The 24,045-nt window shown below is 41.0% G+C and overlaps 1 protein-coding gene across 1 annotated transcript; it reads left to right on the forward strand.

The window, feature by feature from the left end:
- Positions 1-9,093: 9,093 nt before the first annotated feature.
- Positions 9,094-23,128, forward strand: IL18RAP (interleukin 18 receptor accessory protein). Its single transcript, XM_075491931.1, has 10 exons — positions 9,094-9,217; positions 10,365-10,632; positions 10,728-10,902; positions 12,235-12,409; positions 14,686-14,754; positions 15,013-15,133; positions 16,905-17,059; positions 17,932-18,069; positions 21,938-22,108; positions 22,755-23,128. The coding sequence occupies exons 1-10, from the start codon at positions 9,094-9,096 to the stop codon at positions 23,126-23,128; spliced, it is 1,770 nt and encodes a 589-aa protein (XP_075348046.1).
- The last annotated feature ends 917 nt before the right edge of the window (positions 23,129-24,045 follow it).

The raw sequence follows: 24,045 nt of genomic DNA on the forward strand, positions 1-24,045 counted from the left end.
ACCTGGACAAGCTCAAGAAGTGGGCCCGTGTGAGCCTCATGGGGTTCAACAAGGCCAAGTGCAAGGTCTTGCACCTGGTTTGGGGTAACCCCTGGTATCAATAAAGGCTGGGGGATGAAGGAATTGAGAGCAGCCCTGTGGAGAAGGACTTGGGGGTACTGGTGGATGAAAAGCTGGACATGAACCGACAATGTGCGCTTGCAGCCCAGAAGGCCAACTGTATCTTGGGCTGCATCAAAAGCAGCGTGGCCAGCAGGTCGAGGGAGGTGATTCTGCCCCTCTACTTCGCTCTGGTGAGACCCCACCTGCAGTGCTGCGTCCAGCCCGGGGGTCCTCAGCACAGGGAGGACATGGAGCTGTTGGAGCGGGTCCAGAGGAGGGCCACAAAAATGATCAAAGGGCTGGAACACCTCTCCTATGAGGCCAGGCTGAGAGAGTTGGGGTTGTTCAGCCTGGAGAAGAGAAGGCTCTGGGGAGACCTTACTGTGGCCTTCCAGTACTTAAAGGGGGCTTATACGAAAGATGGGGACAGACTTTTTAATAGGCCCTGTAGCAGTAGGACAAGGGGTAATGTTTTTAAACTAAAAGAGGGTAGATTTAGACTAGATATAAGGAAGTAATTTTTTATGATGAGGGTGGTGAAACACTGGAACAGGTTTCCCAAAGAGGTTGTAGATGCCCCATCCCTGGAAACATTCAAGGTCAGGTTGGATGGAGCTCTGAGCAGCCTGATCTAGTTGAAGATGCCCCTGCTCATTGCAGGGGGTTTGGACTAGATGGCCTTTAAAGGTCTCTTCCAACCCAAACTATTCTATGATCTATGATTCTATGATTCTATGATTCTATGAATGATAGTTGTCCATGTGCCTTGTCCTGGTCCATGGTGTCCACCTTCAGTGTCTGCAACAATTCTGGAAAGACTCTTTGAGTGAAGGGGTCCCTCCAAATGGACACCATGCCTAGTTCCATATCCATAATTTCGTCCTACTATAAGCACTTCTGTTCCTCCATTGCCATCTGCATTCTTTAGAGATATGAGGAGAGGTAGAACTTGCAACCCAGGGGTAAATGGTAAAAGGTCATAAAAAATTGGCAAGAAAATTAGCAGGTAAGAAGATAGACGCGTGAGTCTGGCCTGGAAGTTTACTCTGGAACTGTGGTTATGTATTAAAGTTGTCCTTTTCTATCTTGCTTTCTCAGAGAAAGTGAAAAAAATTGGCTTTCTTTTTAGAGATGACTATGGTCTGGCTTGCACAGAAGAGGCGACTTTTACATCATTAAATCCTATATATATTTAATAAAATGTCTGAAATGTTGCCTTTCCTAGTGATATGCTTGTGGTGTAGTTGAAAAGTATTCAGTGATTTGAAAAAGAAAATGTGATTGCATTTTTGGGAAATAGTTTTCTGATTTAGTAGCTATAATTAGATAAAGTGCCTGTGCAAAACAGTAGTTACCAAGCTTTCTGCAATAGCCACAAATTACGTAAAACACAAAATGGAAAAAAGGCTCTGCAAGAATCTCTTCCAGTTTTGATCAACTCATGACAGCTTCCTGTGGTTCAACAATCCAAATTTCCTGAACTTCAGTGAAAGCAGCTGCAGATAGACCACATTTTTAAGTTTCGTTGTCAGCTAAATATATAAACAACTCATCACAGGTATTTGTCTCTTATATTGCATTGTTTGATCTTCCATCTGGCCTCTATTGGTAAGATATAATATGTATATCAGCAAGATATACAATAGTCCAGTGTAATATATTTGTTGCTTATTACCTATCAAATACAAAAATAATAGAGTTCAATACATTGGTGGCTTAAGATATTTATGAAAGATAATCAAATAGATTCACGGCTTGTTACTCTAATTCTTTTGACCACTACATAGTTAAGTCAATTTCAGTCATGTGCTGGAGACCTCATTTCAATATGTGGTTACAAAACTGTTTACTATACATTGCAGGAAAATTGTAGCTGTTTGAGGTTTTTTGACTATGGTGAAGGAATGCTGTTCCTTAAGAGGTTCTAAAACTATTTGTAATGCTGTATGAATCTGACTTTTTAGAAACAATTGGGCAAATTCAGAAGTGACTGTGTCTGTTCATGAAGAGCTGTCAGTACATAATAGGAATAATCTGAACATCCCTAGTAAAGAGATCTCTTGAGGAACTTCTTTTTGGAATACACCTAATTTCTGAATTCAGGCATTCAGTTGGAGACTCGAGCCTAAATATTCAGTTCAGCTGTGATAGCAATGTCTCTTGTCTGTGTATAGTGGTTTAATATGTAGTATATTAAGCATATTTATTTATGTAGTACTTAAGGAAGATACTGCCTTTGGGGACTAGCAGCAAAAATTCAGCTACAAGGAAGGAATTCATACTTTGGAAATGAAAATTTGAGAGAACCTCAGGATTGTTGCCAGCTGCCAGCATGATGAAGGAAAATCAAACGATACGGTGCAAATACCAGTGAAGTCAGACCTTGACACCTGCAAGGCAGAGCCATGAGGATCACCAGGAGAATTGTGTGAAGGGTTTCTAGAAGAGTTCAAATTGTTTAGGCTGGTAAAATGAACAGGGAAAGGATTAGGAGTATTGTCAACAAATGCATACAGGAAAAGAAAAAGCACTAGAAAGCAGAAGAGTTGTTTAAGCTAAGGAACAGTTCGCACAGACACGTGGCCATGAATAAATTTACGGTGGGCATTAAAGCCATTGGAACAGCAAGGTCTCCTATGGGCGTAATGGGGAAACTATTTGGACCTGCTTCGGTGCTGGAGCACAGTAAGATTCTGAAAGAAAACCCATAATACAACAATGGTCATCCTTGTCAGTTTTATGTTTCTTGGCTTGCGGTAGGAAGCCTAGGTTATCAAGGAAGGCAAGAAGGGATTAGCATGGAATTTGAGGTGCTAGACAATCTTTTCTAATTAACTACTAAAGACTGTGAGAGTGAAAATATTTTAAAGGCCTGGGTTGTGAGTATTTGCTTTGTTCTTTCTCTGTCTGCAGGTGATCTATTAAGTTACTAGTACATCCAAAGTACTTCTGTGGCACTGGCCGTATTGCACCCTGATGCCTGAGGCAGAACATACTGTGGTGCAGCAAATTTGTACTAAGTTACACCATCTTCCCGTTATCCCTCCCAGCAGTGGAGTAATAGGTGAGCTACCCCACTGCTCCATAAGCTGCCCTTGACTGTATGCCATTTCACTGACTGTATAACCTAGTACAAAATGGACAGAGGTTCATGTTTAGATATTGTTCAGACACCTCCTGTGACAGCAGAACCAACACCACTGACTCAGTGTAGAAGATAATTGAAGCGGAAAAACCCACTCGGTGTTAACCATAGCTGGGCAGAGGAGGAGGTGATGTGTAAATGTGTCAAGCTAGGATAGTACCAGAATACTAAAGAGACATAATCCTCCCAGTACTATAAGACTATACTACATACACATGGAGATGGTGCATTTCCCCCCCTGCTTCTTGGCTGGCAAAATGCTTGAGCAAAAGTGAGATGGACAAGGTAAGATATGGACCCCCATCTTGACTTTCCACAGCAGTGGGGAAGCACTCCTGAGCATGCAGACTGCAATTTCCTGGAGCTATAGTATAAAATATGTTAAATGTGTGAGTGAGTGAGTGAGTGAGTGAGTGAGGGGGAGGAGAGGGAAGGGAGAGAGAAGAAGCAGGGAGGATATTCTGGAGCAGTCCTCTACCCTCTCCTTCATCAACTTGCTCTAGCAGCAAAGGGTAAATATGAACGTGGGAAGTACAGATATGTGAGGCTGCTTTTTTAGCATATATATATATTACTTTTACAAAAGAGGAAGGGGTGAATTGGAGCAGAGGCTCAACCCAATAGTTGGTACTATTTGACAAGATTTTCACCCAGCGTGGTAACCAGTGTGACATACCACTCAGTTTTCTGGCAGCATGGCTTTCAAAACTCTACGTGTCTGGTGCTTGTGTTGTATGTCTAAGTTCTGCTCTAGCAGTTGGACTGCTCTACTTAATTTTTTGAATGTAATAAACCTATTACTTGGAGAGTATGACAATTAGTACTTAAAATGAATGAAGTATATTTTGTGTCTGTAAGATGCATCTTCGGGAAAGAACCATCTTCTCTTTCTGATAGTCTGAGCAATGGCTTGAAGCCATAGCATAGGCTTGACTTTATCTGTGTTGCACTCTATAATTCCTTCAAGAGAAGAGGAGAGTAAAATGCATTTTTTTCTAGTCAGAAAGGACACCTCCAAAAAGCTTAACTCTTTATACTGAAACCTATGGAGATACTTTGGAGCCTTTTGTAACTTATAAACCAAACATATATTTTGTATTGAGGCTAAACACTGAAGATATTTTAGGAGACAGTCGCCAAGCTTGATTGTCAGTGGGCTCTGTTCTGGAAAGAGAAGAGAGATAAACACATGATAGAAGCTATGAATACACATCTTGTATCTCCAAATGCTCAGGACCCAACATAACCAAGCATTAACAGTGTCCATTGCCTAAAGGTATGTGTATACACAGAGGCAACATTGAAATCATCTTTTATATAGCAAACAGCCTTTTTTAGCTTCTTGTTGTGGAAACAGAGTAATTGACCCAATTTGCAGTACAGAGAGTGAACTTCATGCAAGAAAAGAAGAAACAAGTCCTACTGTTCTTGAAATAAGTCTGGTGCAAACTGATGGCCCTATATATTTACATGACCTCTATTGAAATAGGGAGAAGTGGGGTCTGAATTTATGACAAGATGCTCTCAGATGCTTTTATGTAGTTTGAGTCACTGTGCAGCCTGTCTTTTATGGGTTTTGTGTCCATACAGGAAGCCTGGAAGAGGGGCTGGACCATGTGGGACAGTAGTGCTGAAGTGCTCTGCCTGCCTAGCAGGTCCAAGGGGCAAGTCACAGATAGCTCATATTCGTCAGGGCTTCTCTTTTCTCTTTCTGCCAAAGCTGCCTTGGGGTGACGAACAAAGCTTAACTTGGAGGACACAGATAGAAAGTAGTAGCGTGTCACGGCTCCCTTATAGTGCCCACTTGCAGTGGGTGTGGAAGGTAGCAGACGAGACTAAGGGTAAGGAGAACTCGGCTCTTATAGTGAATATTATTCAGTGTTGGGCAGAAATGTGGCTCTCTTGTAGATTTCAGATATTACACACTTTTTTGAACCATCTAGCAGCAGCATTTGAGCAAAAAAGAAATAAACTTTTACTTTTCCTGCTCTTAAATGAAGCAAACTAAAAAGTCCAACGCATTTTTGCACACAATGCAAATAGAAGATTTTAAAACCCAAAAGGCTTTGATCTTTTACTAGGGGCAAACTTTTTTCCCCTGTTCTTTTTACAAGAAAATGACCCGGAAATTTTGAACCTAACGCAACTGAACTGAGAAAGGAAGGGATGATGACAGTGAGGTAGAGGAAATTCCTGTAAAGGAAACAGACTCAACACAGTGCACAGCTAGAACTAACCACAATTCTTATCATGTAGTGTAGGATGTGCAGGTAAGATTTTCATATAATTATTTTTTTTAATTATAGCTTTTAGCTTCAGATTTTAGCCCTCCCCACCCCATCTGCTTGACAGGTGAGTTGGTTTTATTGTCTTTGAATATGCATTTTGAAGTAAATTGGTTTTAACTGCTTGGTCAGACAAAACAGTAGTGTCTTAGTAAGTAGCTTCATTAGTTTTTTTTTTTTGCTTTATAGGTATGATGAAGCTTTTTTCTTCTGTGTGACTATTACTAATCTTACTCTTAGAATCAGGTTATGTTTGCCTTTCCATTGATGTAAATCCAATACAAGACACAGGAATTGATAGCTCTGATGCTGAAGTGATTTTCATCAGAATCAGGATCGTCAATTATAAGATTTTGGCAGGCCACTCTTTACTAGACTTCAGAGATATCATGAAACTTGGTGCAGCTCTCAAGAAATTGATTTTGATTTCTTTTGCTTGTATTTTATGTAAATACACACAAAATGCTATGAAATAGAGATTTACTGTTTTCTTGTGAGAGTCCTTCAGGTTGAAACATAGGCAAAATAATACAGTTCTTATTCTTCTCTCTTACATTTTTTTACCACAGGAAATAATGTTAAGACCACATTAGTTTCCTTTGTATATAAGTTACTTTCCAATTAAATGGCATCCTAAATCCCTAGACTAAGGATATGATAATATGGGTGTGTACATGGCAGGAGAAGGCGGAGAGACTCTTGATAATATGTTGCCCAGAGTAGAGTGCTTTCTTTTTCTAGCAGATACGGACCAAGATAAAATGAGTCACTAAATATATTGAGTCACTGAATCACCTTGAGTCCATCTGCAGTGCAAATACACCTGAATGGTCAGTTTAAGATTATCTTGTTTCAGGTACCCCCCTCCTTTGGTAATTGCTGTCTGCTTCTGCTGTGAATTTCTCTCTTCCTGTCAAGCACACTTGCAAAGAGGACACTTCTTAATTTCACATGCCACCACACTTTTTAAGCACTATAAAAATACAAAGTTTCTGAGGTTCTCTAATAAAAGTATTATCAGTTAGCAGAAAAATTGGCAGGGGTGTATTTTCCCATGGCTAGCAAAAGACAACAGAAAATTATACAGTTTGCTAACCAAAGCTATAATATTCATTAGTTAACCCTCCCTTTCACACTTCTTCCCCATTTGTGGTGACTTTTTCGGCTTGAAGAGGGCGTTGTTAGCATGGCAGTAAACTGGAGAGCAGAGAGATTGCACATCACTGGCATTATTAAATGCTTGGTGAATGGTCACTTGATGTGGTTCTAAAACACGTAGCCTATGTGACCCCGATTACAGACAAACGGGCAGCTGGGAGGTAAATGCTTCCACTGCTTATCTTGTGCCAGGTCAGGCACTCCTCGAGTAGCTTCTGATGGCTTAACAAATTGAACTGAGTCACCGGAGAGGGCAAGAGCTGTCACAGGAGAGCTGGACTGTTTATCTGGCATCAAGGGAGAGGGGAGGGGGAAGGAGATGAGACCTTTCCCTTTTGACAACAGTGAACCATTACATCAGCTCACCTGCTCAAGGGACTGCAGCACTGAATCACACACAAGGCCCTTGGGTCCTGCTTGCTACTGGCACCAGTATGCCTTTGCTATGTGGGCTGATGGGTGACATAACTCAAAACATCATCCTTTGTTTTATACAGTATGAATGGGGACAGAGATGCAGCCCAAATGAATGCCTTGAGAGGGGTCTTTACAATTGTCATATTTCCAGATTCAAAAGAGTCAGGATCCATTAATCTTTTTGCAGTGGATAGAACAGTCGTCTTAAACTTTAGGAGGGCTTTTGCCCAGTGCTGGTAGGAAACTCTGTCTCTTTATTCAGACTTTTATTGGCTTGGAGTTTCAGGATTATTTTAAAAGATGTATGGGGTGATGACAGTTGGCAGCAGCCAATCTGTTACAAAGCACCAGGATGGGTTAAGACAAATGAGTTGACCTGCTCCGTGTGACCTCTGAGCATAAAAATAGATCATTCCGTTCACTTGCAAAGAATAGACACATGCTGAAGAGAATGGTGACTAAAGTACTCCTTTCTACACGGAATAGCTGCCTGAAAAAGTGCAGAGTGGGAGTTCTCTTCACTTCTCTTGCTAGCTCAGTGTGCACTGGATACTGTCTTGCTGCCTGGCTGTGTGAGTCATGTCTGATTTGCATGAGGTGCCAACAGACAAGGGACTAGCCTTTGCCAGACCTTTTCTTTTGTTGCCTTGGGCTGACTCAGTGCCTTTCTGGCACCTGTGCAAATGCAGAGTCACTCTGTGGCCATATGAGCAAAGAAAAAAGCTCCCTGAGGTCTCAGTTGCACGTTGTGAACATCAGCAAAGCACCATGGCCTTTGCTCACTGAGATCCTGAATCAGGCACTCCAGACGTGTCAATCACAGGTGTTAGATATGTTCTTACTAAATACCCAAATTAAGCCATGCCTGTTGAATATGCATGCTTGACAGCCTGCCTTCCCTCTAGCCCTGTGGCTGAGAAGGCTGTGGGACACAGATAAAACCTCTTAGTAGGAAAGACAAAACACTTCATACAATAGGGTTTGGGGTTTCACCTTGGACAGGATGCTGTAATATAGGGGTCTGGGTGCAGCTGAGTGCTTTGTGGACCTACTCCCAAATCCCCCAGGTGTTCCTGGTCTCAGCTCACAGATGGCACACCACAGAGCTGATACCCTACAATGGTGTGGATGTTACCCTGTTCAGCAGGTCTCTGCTAGGGTCATTCAAGCAGTGCAGCGCAGCACTGTGGTGCAGAAGTGAGGCCTGATGCTGCACACGCAGGTAAGTCATGGAGCAGAAGAAGAGTTTTTTACGTTGCTCTGCTGACCCTAGTGGACACCTTAGGGTATATCCATTTTAGCTGGTAATAAAGCCCAACAGGAGCATGTCTTTTGGGTGAAAGCGTTAGAACCAAAGACCTGGTGTCCACACAGTACAAGCTTCGAGGGTTTTACTTCTGCATAGTTCTACTCCAGTTCCGTGGACTCAATGCCATTTGCAGCTGGAGCATGTCTTCAGATTTGGTTTAATCCCAAAGGAATCCAGTTTACACACTCTGGGCCTGTTGGCCTTCAAGATACAACAGAGCTCCATGGATTTTGGTGCCAGTTATGCCTTTCTTGGCCTGTTGCTGATAGTTGTCATTAGCTAAAGGCTGATTTTGTCATCTGGTATCTTATCTCTCATCTTAGAGGACAGGTTCCTCTTCTAACAGCAACAGCTGCTGAAAGACCTGCATTTGCACTCCAGATGTGGAGTTCTGCATTGCTGTATGTATAACTTGGAAATCCATCTGTAAGCAACTCTATGCAAGATGTATTTAAAGAGACTGTTGCATATTCTTGAATATCATCTATCCTGCATTTGTGTGAAATAGCATGAGCAGGAAGAGTGCTGCAAAACCCATTTTTAAAAAGTACAATATCTAGGAAATACTGTCTGCTAAGTTTTATAGAGCTACATAATAAAATATGTAATTGCCTATCTATCTTATTGGAGTAGTATTTAAAAAAAAAACCCTGTTTTCCTCTTTTACAGAAAGCAAGATGATTCTTAAAGAAAACGTCTCAGAATATCAACCAAAACTGATAAAGAAAATCATGCTCACTTTGTGCTGGATCCTAGCATTGTTTGTCAGTGGTGCAGAGGTTAGAGAGATTAACTTGCCAGGTAAGAGTCTGCTTTGGTGAGGTTTGGTGTTCATGGTGCTTTCTGATAGCTGAGGAAAGTGGATCTGCATTTTGCCATGCCTTCATGAGTTTTTCCTGCACCTGTTCATGCTTGTGTCAGGCAAACAGCTGTTTCTGGCCTTTCTGCAAGCTTTTTGCTAATACAGTTTACCCTAAATATAATTCAAAATTCAGTTCCCTAATGAAAAGAAAAGGGCAAATGTAAAGGAGAGTTTCTGAGAACCGAATGGAGCAAATGAATTGCTTCTGTGACTCCTTGAAGTCTCCAGCAGCTGGTCCAAGCCTGTCAGGGGGGAGAGGGAAGAGAAAGGCAGGGTGAGACTGATATATCAAAGTCTTCCACCCACACAATCTATCTAGAGGAGCTTGATCCAATACAGTTTGCAGAGAGAAACTGAAACTGTGAAGAGTCTTCCAGGTGGGTGGTGGAGGAACCGAAGATTTCATGCCCTCCCTTCTGCTGAAGTGAAATCCTGCCATACTTTCAAGGGTTACCACATCCTGACTGGCAGGAAGGGTTACACAGCAAGGTTGGTCAGCTTTTAGAGAGTGCAGGGTTAGGATGGGTGACCACAGCTTTCAGAATCCAAAAATTTGTTTAATTGTAGTGACAGTAACTGAAACATAAGAGGGGAAAGATTTGAAAGCAGTAAGACAATAATGCTTGCTGTCTTACCCTAAATAGTAGGGTAATGGTTATAGTCTTACCCTAAATAGGGAGTGTGGTGGGCAGGCTCTGCTTCTTCAGGTTTATGTCAGTCTCTTCTCCATTAATATGAGGAAAGCTAGAACAGCTGCATCTACTTTTCTAGAGTTGAGGTTTAACAGGTTAGCACCCATGTGAAAATCTTCAGTTCACTAAAAATCTTAAGCTATTTTCACATTAGGGTTTTGAAAAAGGCCTAATAAGCCTTTGGAAACCTTTAAATAAACTTTTGAGAACATTGGCAAATTCCACGTTTAAGGAAATCAATTCTCTATTAGCCCAGCATCCGGTCACATAAAAATTATTTAACACAAAGAAAGGTAAAGTTTTAGTTTTGTAGTATTCCTAATTATTTTTATTTAAACATGATGACTGTGTGTTCTTTCAGGTGGTACTGATATCTTATTGTCCTGCTTTTCAGGATGTTCCCGTGTTGAACCTCAAATACGGTATCGTGCAATTAGTGATGAGGAGTTTGTTCTACAATGCTCTTTACCAGATAGAGATGCTACCCACATTTATAACAACTCACTTCTAAAACAACATAAGGTGAAATGGTTCTGGTATCAGAAAGATAAAGAGACACTGAAGGCTATCAAGGAAAGCTCTAATCTTGCTCTCCAAGGGGATGCACTTTGGTTTAAACCAATAAGGGACAGTGCTTCTGGAGTGTACATCTGTATGATATGGTAAGTAATGGAGCAACAAGCTTATATTTCTATACAAGAATTAACTATTTTGTTTTGTATATTAAATGTCTAACTTTTATTTCTGCATCACTCAGGGAAAAAATCCCATGTCTCAAAATTGTTTTGGAGGTTCACACAAAGAAGGTGGCAAAATGTTCAGGTTATGACACAAATATGCTATATCTTCTTGCTGGCAATGGGAATTCAATAACTTGTCCTGGAACAAAATGCTACAGCCATATAAAAAAGCCAGATGTAAAATGGTACAAGGTAAGAGTCACTCTCTTGAGCATTTGAAAAAGCTCAGTAGAGGTATAGATTTAGGTCTAGTTAATGCTCATGTGCTGTAGGTTCTTGAACTCTTCTTTAGCAGACAATGCAGCCTGAGAAATTCAATGCAAAAGTAGCATCTTGAATTGCTATATATCAAGTCTGTAAGTAAGAGTTTTGAAGAAATTTGCCACACCCAAAATATTATTCCATGAAACAGAAGCCTAGAGATGCTTTCTCTTCAGCTAAGAAATTGAAGTAATTGAGAATCAAAGTAGGTTCTTTACAAAACTGACATATGATTGAAATTTAAAATTTTAAGTTTTGTTTTGACATTTTGCATTCTGAAAATATCAAATATATCAAAGAAAAGTGGCTTTGTTAGAAACAAAATTATTTTAATCTTAATGTTTCAAATTGTTCTTTCCAAGGCTCCTGTTTTTAATGAAACACTATTCCACTGAAACATTATTGACTTACTCTTTTTCAAATGACCACTAAAATACTTGCAAGCTAAAATTTATTCCTATTGGGTTTGTAAGGATTGTAATATACCATCTAAACCTCTATAAGTGAGCGAATGAAAGTGACTGAAATTTCAATTGTGCATTTTACTACCTGGTATTATTTATTCTATCAAGTAGAATTATGATCTAGTCAAAGTTACTCTTAATTTACTTTCAAACTTTAAATGAGGTATATCTTTACCTACATCTTGATCTGAAGCCCACTGAATTTAAGGAGCTTCTTTCCATTTTGCATTAGTGGATTTTTTTCAGGAATTTGATTTAAGGAAAATTCTTAGTGGTCTTAGAGAATATGAATATACTAAGCTGAAAAATAGGGGTGCTTTTCAAAAAATAGTCAGTTTTCATCCTTTTAAAAGTAGTGACAGTGTTGTCAATCTCAGACAATCCAACACCATGATTTACGTCTCATAAAATAACATGAAAATGTTTTCAAAATAATTTATTTAGAAAATAAACAATACCCAGTCCATCAAAAAAGTGGTCCTTTTTGTTGCTCTTTAGTAATAGGAGTTTAATTTAGATTAGGTTCATGATTTCACATTTCTCTCATCAACTACAATTTTTAAATAATTTTTTTAAAAAGACAATGGTATTTACATATTATAGACCACAATTTTTTAATATATCTGACAAATGTCCTCAGACTCCTAATAAATCTTTTTTTGGGGCTTCAGTGGAAAGAGTTTAGCTTAGCCCTACTTCCATGGTAATCCTATCGAAATTTCTTAACATATAATTTAATAACAGTAACAACAACAAAAAAAGGACTTCTAATTTCTTGATATTATTTTCTTTTCATTAGGATGGTTATCAGATAAAACATAGGAAAAGCAGACAAAGCCTAAAGCTTAAGCATAATGAAATCTACTTGAATCCAACCTATGACAAAGATGCTGGAATATACGTGTGTGATTACACTCTATATGACAACACTACCAAGTGGACAATGAGAACAGCAGTAACAGTAGAAGTCATTGGTGAGTAATATAATAACTCAGAATAAAATACCTGAAGTAAAGTATGTTTTCTCTATTCTTTCCTACCCTATTTATGTCTTTTGTTCAGGCTCTTGTTCTGAAAAACCTATAAACTGTATTAGCTACACGATCATTAAAATCCTCTTCCAAGTATTCTGAGGACATCTTGGGACATTGACTAGAACCTTCAATGTTCAGTAATAACATGTAGCATACAATGCCATCATTTTCAAGATCTAATTCCACCTTGGATTTACTGTAGTTGCTAAGAGTGGGGATCAAATCTACAAAAGGATTTAGATCTCTTGATCTGGGAGTAGAATTCATGAAACTCCAACTGGTGCCAATGTTCTCCATGTACTCTATGGGGAGTGTTAGGAAGATATTTGCATACTAAGAGGAAGGAAGGAGTGCTAATCCTGCATGGGAAATGTGGACAAAAGCAGTGTGTCTCAATCCTACCTCTGTCCCTGAAGTAAAGGCTTATGTGAAAGCAGGAGTTAAATAAAAAATCATTCCATGTGGCATGAATGAGACCTTCAGTTTTTTCACTTGACAATGATGAGGAAGATGATGTTGGTGGGATCACTGCCCATCTTCCACGTAACTTTTTAACAGCAGAAGAAACAGGAGACCTGTGAGCAATCTAACTAACAAACAAGCCGTTTGTTGTTGGATGTGCTGTTTGGGGGAAAGCATCACTGCCTGCATGACCTGTTCTTTTGGGCTGTGTATGGATTACTAAATAAAACTGGCCAGAATTCTATGGTGCAGTGATATGGCATGGCCTTATATTCTCCTTCAAATCGTGGTGACCTTTTCTGTAATATTTGCTGTCCTCTGCTGCCCTTCAGGCGAAGCCCAGATACTGCCTGGCAGAGTGCTGTTGGACAACGTCAACACTGCAAGGGAGCATGCTAGCAACTCAGGATCAGGAACGAGAGAGACTCTGTTTAGTTTGCTAAAAGAGAGATGTGGTTATGCTTTTCTCCAGATATCTGTGCTTGAGTGCTGTAAGACACTCTTGTCAGACACACCAGTCAATCACAGGTCCCAGAGGAAAGCATAGCTATACCTATTCTATATCCTGAGCTGGATGGACCCAGTACAGCTGTTTCTGTACGACAACAGCACAGGACCTATTCTCAGCATCCTGGTGGAAAGTGGGCCACTCTGTGGAAGGGAGAACAAGACTTAGGGAGTGAAAGAAAGGTGTCAGGTGAGGCAACTTGGTTCTATGGTCTAGTGAGGACAGCACTCCTCTGAAATAGCTGGTCCCTTTTTTGCAGATGTTTGATGCATTTGGTACTAAGAAGTCATGGGAAAAATATATACACCCCACCAGGACAGGGCCTGGAAACCACGTCTCACCAACTTTTGAGACCTCTGTGTGCTGGGTTACAAAGTCTAGTGCTCTTTCGCTGTTTGCTTTGGCTATATTCCCACAATATTTTCCAAGCAGGCATGGACTAGCTCTGCTTTTATTCTTATCTGGCTGAACCCGAGCTAATGCACTGTGCTTCTCAGTTCTTTTTCCCTCACTTCACAGCACAGTCAGAAAAACACTTGAAAGGTGCCATATACATACATACTACCCCTGCATCTTGCATACATTTCTCTGCTGTGGCTTGGTTTAAAAAAAAAAAAAAAAGTGTCATGTGGCACCATTTCCTGCCATATGGGACTTTCTTAGAATATCAGAGCCGTGGGTTTTAGCCCCTTCAGGCTGTTTTTCCGGAGCCTGGGTAGTTGCTTAGTAGATTGTACTAACCGTGGGTGTCATTATCTGTGCCCTTTGGCAGCCCTTTGGCAGCCCTTGTTTTGAAAAAAACAAGGTTATTTTAATGCAAGTACCTGTGCTTGTGAATGAGATGTGTGTGCTGTATGTGTGCTTACTGGGCATGGAATGGGGCTTGGCAGGGAACTGGTATGAGGATTGCATTCTTCAGGGGATTTTGCAAGGGGGGGAGCCCTAACTTCTGAATCCTAAATAACCTTAAGTCCAGGCTAGACGCTGAGCTCCTCAGCTCATGTAAGGTGGCAATACCTGAGAGTAACTGAGATAGCAGGTCTTCAAGTAGCTACATAAGTTTTGTGGTCACAACTCCCTTATCTGTGCACTCTCAGACACCTCAACAACTGTAAGTCATCCTCTTGGACTTAGGTGCCTAAATTCCACCTGACATTTGAAAAAGAAAGTTCTGTAACATACTTTCTCTGGTCTTCTGCACTGATGATAGCATTATGGTTATTAACAGTATTCCTGTTAATTGCAGCAAAAAACACTATCCATCCACCAAACTTATTGTATCCCAATGGTGTGGTGATCCTCGAAGCAGAGCTTGGTAAGTTTTGATTCCTCATCTGAAAGTGAAAGAAATGTTTAAATGAGGTATTGATAGATAATGATAGATCTTGATAAAGCAAAACAGCTTTGCTTTCTAGGAGTATGAGAATTTTATATAAAATGAAACTTTTTTTCTTGGTATATATCTTTGTGGATATTAAAGGAAGCATCATGTGTTGTACAGATCCCAGGCAATTTAAGAGAAAAATATTCTGGTGACCTCCATGCATGGTCTTCCTGTGCTAATTTGTTCCAGGAAAGCCACTTGAATTGGAATGCCGTGTACAGTTTGGGTTTGAAAGAGTTTCTCTGATGAGGGTAACATGGAAAAGAAACAGCATAGAAAACATAAATGAGAAATTGAATCAGGAAACAAGGTAAGAAAAACCCCAGTAGTCTGATTACTACTACAGTCAGCAACTGTAAAAATCATTCTGCAACAGCTTTACTGAATACATTTTACTGAAAGAAACGCAGAAGGCTCTGTTCTTCAACATACTAATGTGTATGTCCATGAGCATGTAACAGGCACGTGCACTTCACATACAGAAGCACATATTGATGGCCATAAAGTCAAGAACCCAAATGTTCTGCGCAATCTTAACTCTTCTTTCTAAAGCTTTAGCTCATGGACAGCTTCAACATGAATGGTGCTTGGTTGCCTGTGCCTGCATCAGCTGTTTTCAAGTGATCCCTCTGTTGTGCCTTGCTAGCAACTGACACAATCTGTCTTTGGAAGCTGTCTCCGAGTGGGGAATAAACCAGATCAGTGAAACAGTACTGTGCACATTGAAAGGAGTTTGGGTGCCTCAGACATTGGGGTGTGTTTATTGAGTCAGTCTGTGGACCTGCAGCACTGCCTGTGAGGACACTGAATTTCAGGAGTCTTCCCTGGCAAGAATTAACCAGACCCTGCAGAGAAGCAACGTGTGGGGGATAGGTTTCCTGTGACTTGGGGACAACCCAAATAGTCACCATGCTTCCCTTTCCTTCCTGTACTTCGCTGTCTCATTCAGTTATGCAGTGTCCAACTTGGGCAAGAAACATAGTGGAGGCAACACAGACAAGTGTGTCTTTCACTACACAGCCCTGAGTCACCTTTATGGGAAAACTTTTCTGTAGTCTGGGGGAAGCAAAAGCCCTGGTGTCACTGCTAAAATCAAGTTCTTAATAGGAGTTATATGGGAAAAAAAATAACAAAAGATCATATCACACACACACACACGCACCCACACTCACACTCACTCATGAGGTAGATTAGAAATTGGGTTTTCCTAACTTTTGACTGTTTAGCTTTGTAATGTTCTTCTTACCAAGTTTTTAGCTTTTTGCGTGTATACAATTTCTGTTTGTTTATTTTTTAAAAACCTAAATGAATAAAACATTCCCAACAGACTTTCAGTACAAGTTGAACCTTTGCCCATCCTCACACCTGTGTATCTTGAGTTAGCAGAGGTAGGGCCATGGTAGACTGTCATTTTGCAGTGGCATGATATGAGGCGCCTTCGAGACCACCCAGAGACACCTGTACTTGTGGCTTTCAAAGAGAAATGCTGAGACTCGGAAACCCTGGGTATTCTCAAGTGGTTGCAGACACAGATGTGTTGTGTTCCCCACAACCCTCACTCAGCCCCAAAGGGATTCCTCTGTTACCTCTTCATTTACTGTACTTCTGTCCCTTATATCTGTCTTATTCTGTTTGCCTATCCTGTCCTTGGGCTTGTTACCCCTGTGCAAGAGGCTGTGCTGCTCAGTCTTTTTGCCCAGCTAGTCCTCTCTTAGGGCTCCTTTTTGAAGTTTCATTTCCCTGCATTTTCCCTGGGGGAATTTTTTACATCTTAGAAAAACAAAAATAGTCTTACAGAAGTCAAAGGGGGCTGTATATTTAAAACTAGGCAAGTGCTTAAGTGTTTTGCTGAGTTGATGAATTAAGAATAAACCTTTCAGTCTGCAGACCTTTGATGTTAGTATTTTTGTACAATGTAAAAACCAAATGGAAGTTCCAAACCAGAATATTGCATTGCTGTTCAAAGTTCAAGCTGGATGTTTAGAAGTCGCAAGCTCCTCTTTCTTTGTATTTAAGACATTTGGAGATTGTGTCAATGAACAGCAAAGGTATCATGCAAATACATATTTTTTTCTCTTTAGTGTTTATCCAAAAGGTTTAAAGGGGCACACACTACTTCATGTTGCAAAACTGAAAGAAGTTACTGAAAGAGACCTCAGAAGCAACTTCACGTGCTTTGCTGAGAATTCAGTGGGGAATGCCACTGCTGTGATCCAGCTGAAAAGAAAGCAGAGAGGTAAAACTGTCGATGGATGACTATTTGCCCTTGAAGACACATGTTGATTTACTCACTGCTACACATTCATTCCCCTTGACACTGGCTTTTTATCCAGCTGCAGAAGTTTCTTGAAGCTGGATGGGAAAAGTTTGATTTGTCAGATGTCTGGAAAGACACATTATTCTGAGGACTACTCGGAAGGACAGGGGTATCTGGGGACTTACTGCAGGCAGGTGGGCCAAGTGGAAGCTGGAGAGTAACTGGGAGGAAGAAGAGGAGAGTAGCATCTCTGAACATTAATAGGCAATCTACTAAACTGAAGTAGAGCGGCTGCTGAAAGCAGTAGTACTCCTTGATTTTCATAGGACATTTCTGTTTGTTTCCCCAGTCCTTAGCATGCATGTTTCTGAGAAGTTACCATAACTGATACGAATGTGGCAGCCTTTCAAGCAAAGGCCCAGAATCAGTATGGAAATTAAACCGTTGAACCATAGTTCACAGTGGAGATTCATCATTGGAGTGGCACAGGAAGTCTCCAGCAGGGCACTGTGTGCAGCTCTGTGTGTTCTGATGTGACTTTTCCATCTCAAGTGATGACTACTTTCAGCCCTGCTGAGTGTACCACAGACCGTTTTCTCTGTGCCTTCCATCACAGATTGGCTTTTCATACCGTCAAGGAGATACCATTCCAAAAAGGTCCCTGATGGTAGACTGAAACTCTGTGTTGAGGTTTGCAGCTAAATGAATTCCTGTCTTCCCTAGAGTTTGCCAGCAGGGCAAGAATGAAGATTGTGAGATGGTTTGCCCCCATTTCTGGACTGAGTTTTTCATCTAAGTGTCAACATTATTTTGGAAAGCCTGAGTTATGATAGACCCTTTTTTTTCTACAGTGTTTCTCTTATACGTACTATGCACTGCCATTTCTACTCTATTTGCATTCCTTTTGTGCACTGCCTTTATTTACCAGCACTGGATTGAAATAGTGCTGATGTACCGAAGTTATCTGGTCCACAGCGAAACTACAGGAGGTAAGAAACATTGTATAATATTAATTTTCTCCAGTTTTTCTACTGCCTTTTGCCACGTGGGTTAATCTGGTATGAATTAACCATTTAATTAAATTCTCTTAATGACCCTGTTCTCTTTGAGCTGAGACAAAGGCTGTTAAAGCTAGCAAGGTGCTCAGTGGGATTCAGATGGAAAAAAAGCCAGGCAGTGTGGAGGAAATATCTAGCACCAATTGAAATGTCACAGTTAGCCTTTTACAAGATCCCTACTTTACCCCTGGAAGATTAGAATAAGAAGCTGAATTTTGGCAGTCCCTTTGCAGGGAATAATAGAGCATCTCCAACATTTTAGCCTATTTCTCCCACAGTGTTCAACAGAACCTGTGGACAAGAATCAAATGTCCTTGCAGAACTAAGTGAAGGACTCCAGAGTGTATTGTATTTTTCACTTGAAGCCAAATAATTCCTCAGAAGAATAAACAAAGGAGAGAAATAAGATGATACAGGACACCAACTGAGAAGCGTACATTTGGGAAATATTCATATTTCCTTTCTAGAAATTATGTTGACCATCTTGACATCTTGACCAGAGTGATCAGCTTCCAATATTTCAAATCTCCGTAGTAGCATCACCCCATCATTGCAGCTAAAATGGGCCTCCAACATAGTAGGCAGTGTAAAAATGTATCAGAAATGACAGTGCCTACTTCAAAGAATTTAACATATAATTTTCTTACATGGATTGAAAGAAATCTGATAGTATGTGCCTAAGAAAATTTTTCTAAAAATTCTTGACTCTTGATGCAGCTTGAGATATAGATGTCTGAGTCTGCTTTTGTGTTTGCATGTGTATATGTAGATTATACATGAGTGTGAAATAACTGTATCTAGATATCTATAAATACATATGCAATGAGACAATTAACTGCCCTTTGGAAAGTATTTTTGTGAGCCCTAAGGCAGCTGGCAAAAGCGATTTGGGAAATCACTCAAAATTTCCCCTCTATTTGGTAACAAATTAATTTAAGAACCTCTGGAAAGTCCCCTTAGAGCTCACCCTGTATGTCAGTAGGACAGAGACAGACCTGCCAAGATTTGTGCATTGAAGTTGAAGGCACCGTTGGGTTCCACCGTGGCAGACTCTGTCCTGCTCCCTGACTCTCATTTACTGCATGTGCACAGCACCGTTTGCAGCGTGGGGGCATGGAGTGTGAGGACCAACTGTGCCTACCCAGATAGTTTTCTGCCTAAGGTGATTAGCCCTAACGTGTTCTCACCTGCAGGATTACGTCCTTCTCACTTCGTGTGGATGCATATCAGGTCACCTGAAGTCTGAAAGGGCTTGCTCATAGCACGGCAAAGCAGCAGTTAGTTATGACTTAATTTTGCCGTTTCTTCCTTTTTGCTATTTATTCTCTTCCATCCCTCTTAGCACAGAATCACAGAATTGCAAAATTCTACAAGGTTGGAAGAGACTCCCGGGGAGTCATCTGATCCCACACCCTGCTCAAAGCAGAGCCAAGCTAGGCCAGGTTGCTCAGGACCTTGTGGACAGAGAAACCACAACCTCTCTGGACAACGTGCTCCAGTGGTTGACCACTCTCACAGTGCAAACTATGTCACTAACATCTAATGAGAATTACCCTTGTTGCATCTTGTGTCCGTTGCTTCTTCTCCTAGTTGAAGATGGCAGTAAGGTCACCTTTTTTCTCATGCCTCCCTAACCCTCCTTAGCCAATTCAGATACACCTCTTAAAAATCTTGCCTTCTTCCACAAGGAGAAAGAAACAATGCAGAAGCTGTCATACTAACATTTACAGATCACGTATGCAGTCACTTTTGCTTAACTTGGGTATTCTTCATTTCCTACCCTTTGGGCATTTTAAATGTTTGTGCCAAATGTTCCTCAGGTTGTAACTGTCCTTCTGTACTATTCTAGGGAAAAAAAATCCTAGTAGTGCTTACTGTGTATGTGTTTTTAACTTGCTATTGTAATAGTAATATTATAAAGGAAAATGGTGATGTATTTATTAATAGTCATTGTCTAATCAGATTGCAGTGACCTCTGTGGGTGAAATGAGGAATTGCTGGCTTGTAGTGCAATTTAAAAGTGTCATTTAAAAGCTGTTTTCAAAGGAGCTTCAATTCAGGGTGTAGTTGAAGTTCAGCTAAACCAATCTAGTGACCTACTGCCCCATCTTCAAGTCCCACACTAGTCCTGCATGCCTGCTGCTGATGATTCACTCTTGTGGGCCTAAATTGGCTCAGCTTGGCAGAAAAATAAGTCAGTAAAAGACACTGAGTAGGAAGCAAAGTGAATCAGCTTCCTCTGTTACCACAAGAGCTTCAGCACCAGTAGAAGGAAGTGGTGGAAGTGCGTGGCCAGGAGCAGAGGGGAGAAGCGGAGATGTAACGTGTGTTGTCTCATCATATCCTTGGCCTTTAAAGCTAATCTGCATACCTATGTTTTGTTTTGATGACATACTTTCTGCTACGTGCTGGTTCTGAATGTAGCTGTTCAACCCCAGCTCATGCATGTCATTAGTTTTCCATGTGTATTTCCTTTGCTCCCTGCAACCCATATGGGCTCTTCTGGATCCTGTGGGAACCTAATGGATCTAGCTCAGGTTTGTGATCCTAATCTTGCATCTAGGGTTAGAAATCAGGAGGTTAACACTGAGGCACGGGGTGATACTCAGCACCATTCCTTAGGTGTCTGTGCTGGAGGTAGGAGTCTCAGTTCCCATGCAGTGAAGGTGGTGTCAGTACGGTGAAACCTAGAGAGCTTCTCAGCTCGCCCTGCAGCAGCACCCTGCAGTAGGACTCTACACTAAACAGCTGAATTTCTTTCTGGTTTCTATTAACTGTATTGACATATGATACAACTCAGCTGATTGAACATAGGTGTCTCATGTCATTTGTACTGCCTGAGGATGTCCTGCAAGGACTGCCTGAGGATGTCCTGAGGATGTCCTGTCAAAAAGATTTGAGCCTCCAATAGTTCCCATGTCAAATCTGGCAGACCCACCAACCTTAGGACACCTTAAATGGCCTCAAAAAACTACATATGGGGAACCGGACGGAGTCCACTGTGCCTTTTGCTTTCACCAGCAATTCCTTTTGTTTTTCTTCCTCCTCCTTAAAATGTAGTTCAAATTTTGTTTAGCAAATAGATAAGATTTGTTTGTAGTTAAGAATGGGCCTAACTCAGGTCATTTGTACCAGGGTGTTTCAAAGCTGAGAAAAGTTCTTTATATATTTTTCATCTGCACCTCACAAACATATTCTTTTAATGAGACTGAAACAAAGTTCAGGAACTGGTCAGTACTCAGTGTCTGAGCTGATATTTGGATCGGACTTGGGCTTTGCTACTTGCACCAGTCTCTCTCTGAATACCAACATAACAGTGTATGAAAATAGCCCATCTTTTGCAAGCAACTGATATCTAAGAACATTGTTCCTTTAAAATTCACTATATTTTCAAAGTAGGCTGTGCATTGATGAGTATTTTTGGAACCAGTGTTGGGGCAAATGAGAGAAAAGATTGGGAATCATTCCCTACAACATGGAAGGGGCCAGATCTTCCACTGGTGAAAACTGGACCATGTTTGTGAAAATGCAGAAAAATGCCTGATGTAAACTTCCTTGCACTAGTCATCTGTAGCTTCCTCATTTGCTTTGGTAGTGTACGTCTACAAAATTTGCAAGACAGCTAGGAGTGAGGGTTGGCTTTGGGCAACTGGAGGGCTGTACTTCATGAACAGGTGATAATTTTAGGTTTGTGTTGTGCCTACTTAAAAAGATATAAATGGAAACTGAGCATTAAGAAAGAAGGTGAATGCTTCAGACAGACTTAATGTATACAGTGTTACTTATCTATTTATTTTAGATGGCAAAGAATTTGATGCGTTTGTGTCCTATGCAAAACTAGACTCTTCTGAAAGTGACTCTACTTTAATTAGTGAGGAAAAATTTGCCCTGGAGCTTCTTCCAGATATGCTGGAAAATAAATATGGATACAAGTTATGCATTCTTGAAAGAGATATTCTTCCAGGAGGAGGTAAGGTCCCTATGGATGGTAGAAAATCTTCAGTTCTTTATAAAATTGCTTTTCACTTTCCAAAAAACCTTATGCACCAGATCAGCAAATGGTATATTTTGGTACTGGAGTTTCTGCTCAAGTCTCATCATGTTTTGATCTTTATATCTGGCCCCTGCACCTGAGGCAAACACATGTCTGAGTGTGGTCACTGGGGAGATACTAGGCTGACACAAAGCTTCTTGTCTAAGAATTTGTTTGCAAGCAGACTCCATTCCCTGAACAGAAGACCCCAAATACTTCAGTAGTTACTTTCCGAGCAACTTTATTCTGTGCTACATGCAGTAATGAGAAAGTCCTCAGTACCTGTCCCTGGGAGAGACAAAGACAAGTCTAAGTGTTCCTTGAGACCCTCTTTGAGTAGCAACACAGTGTGTTGAGGTCTCAGCTGTGCCCTCCACCTCCTGAGCAGCAAGTTGTGTTCTCCAGGCTGCAGAAGAACAGCCGCAGTACCCTGTGACAGCAAACACATTTCTAGGGGTTATGTGATTGCTCAGCATCCCTGTGTCTGGTTTTCCCTGTTTCTGGGGTTTAGCTCTTGATAAAGGAACTGATAAGATAAAAAGTCCATTATAGAATGCAGTAACGATCACCGTTTCTTCCCCAGCATACACAGATGAAGTTGTTACAGCTATTAAACAAAGCAGACGAGCAATAATTATTTTGAGCCCAGCCTACATCAGCGGACCAAGCATCTTTGAACTGCAGGCAGCGGTGAACTGTGCGTTGGAAGACAAAAGGATCAAACTGGTATTAATAAAGTTCCAGGCTTTCCAAGAGCCAGAGACTTTGCCTCCAGTAGTGAAGAAGGCTCTTCGGATTTTACCAGTTGTCACCTGGAAGTCTTCTATTTCTGCTGCTCCAAACAAGAAGTTCTGGAAATATATGCATTACCACATGCCAGTGAAAACTACCAAGATGTTAAGAAATTGCAGCCTGAAGGGCTTTTTCCAAAGGTTGTTCAGTATGGTATATCGATAGCAGAAATTTCACAGAGGGATGACAGCAGGCTCAGGAATGGTGAAGTGGTGGTTGTAAGAGACCTTTTCTACATTGGCTGACCACTGTGGACTGTCCCTGCAGTCAGCAATAGCTCACTCCAAAACAGTGAGAAGGACTGCAGTGTGACAGTGCTGCAGCCCACAGTAAAACTAAGTGGCACTGCACACAACTGTAAATGTGAGCTATCTTTCATAAATTATTATTTTATTATTTTTTAATTATATTTATTATATTCTTTTGCTATGATGTTGAGACATACATGTGAATGTTTTGTTCTTTGCACTGTATTTCTTCTGGAATATTTTTATACTTGTTTTCTAGAAAAATATTAAAAAAGGGAACTCCAGTGGAAGCTTGCAGTTTAGTTTTCCTGTGCAGTCCAGTGGGACAAATCCAAACTCTTCAAACGAGTTACCTCCTCCTGTGGGAGTACCAAGGAAGAAAAGCTCTGGGAGGGTGCCACAACTGGGTATGTCCAAGGGGTTGAGAAAAGAAGGGGCACTGTGTCAGGGCTCATCCCAGGTATTTCCATCCTTCCTGCAATGGGAGAAAGCATTCCTACCAGGTGTGAAACATTTCACACTCGGAGAAATCTGCACACTGCTGATCCTGTTTGGTGCTGGTCGCTCATGGGTCCCACTGAACCTGTTGGTATTATGGGTGTGTCGCGGTTGTAAATCAAAGACCTGGTTGTCACAGCTAGTAGACTTCCAGGGACTCTGAAGTCTTTCCCATGCAGTCCTCTGGCTGCTAACTCTCCAGGGTTCATATCACTGACCCTCAAGGCAGCTTGCAGTCTGTGCGTGTATGGCTGTCGCTAAGTGAAACGCAATGGTTAGTGTTAAGAAAATCTGAGTAGGAGAGCTACTGATCTGGTGTTCTGCTGACTTCATTTG

Source organism: Mycteria americana, chromosome 1 (assembly GCF_035582795.1).
Source record: "Mycteria americana isolate JAX WOST 10 ecotype Jacksonville Zoo and Gardens chromosome 1, USCA_MyAme_1.0, whole genome shotgun sequence".
Taxonomy (NCBI): domain Eukaryota; kingdom Metazoa; phylum Chordata; class Aves; order Ciconiiformes; family Ciconiidae; genus Mycteria; species Mycteria americana.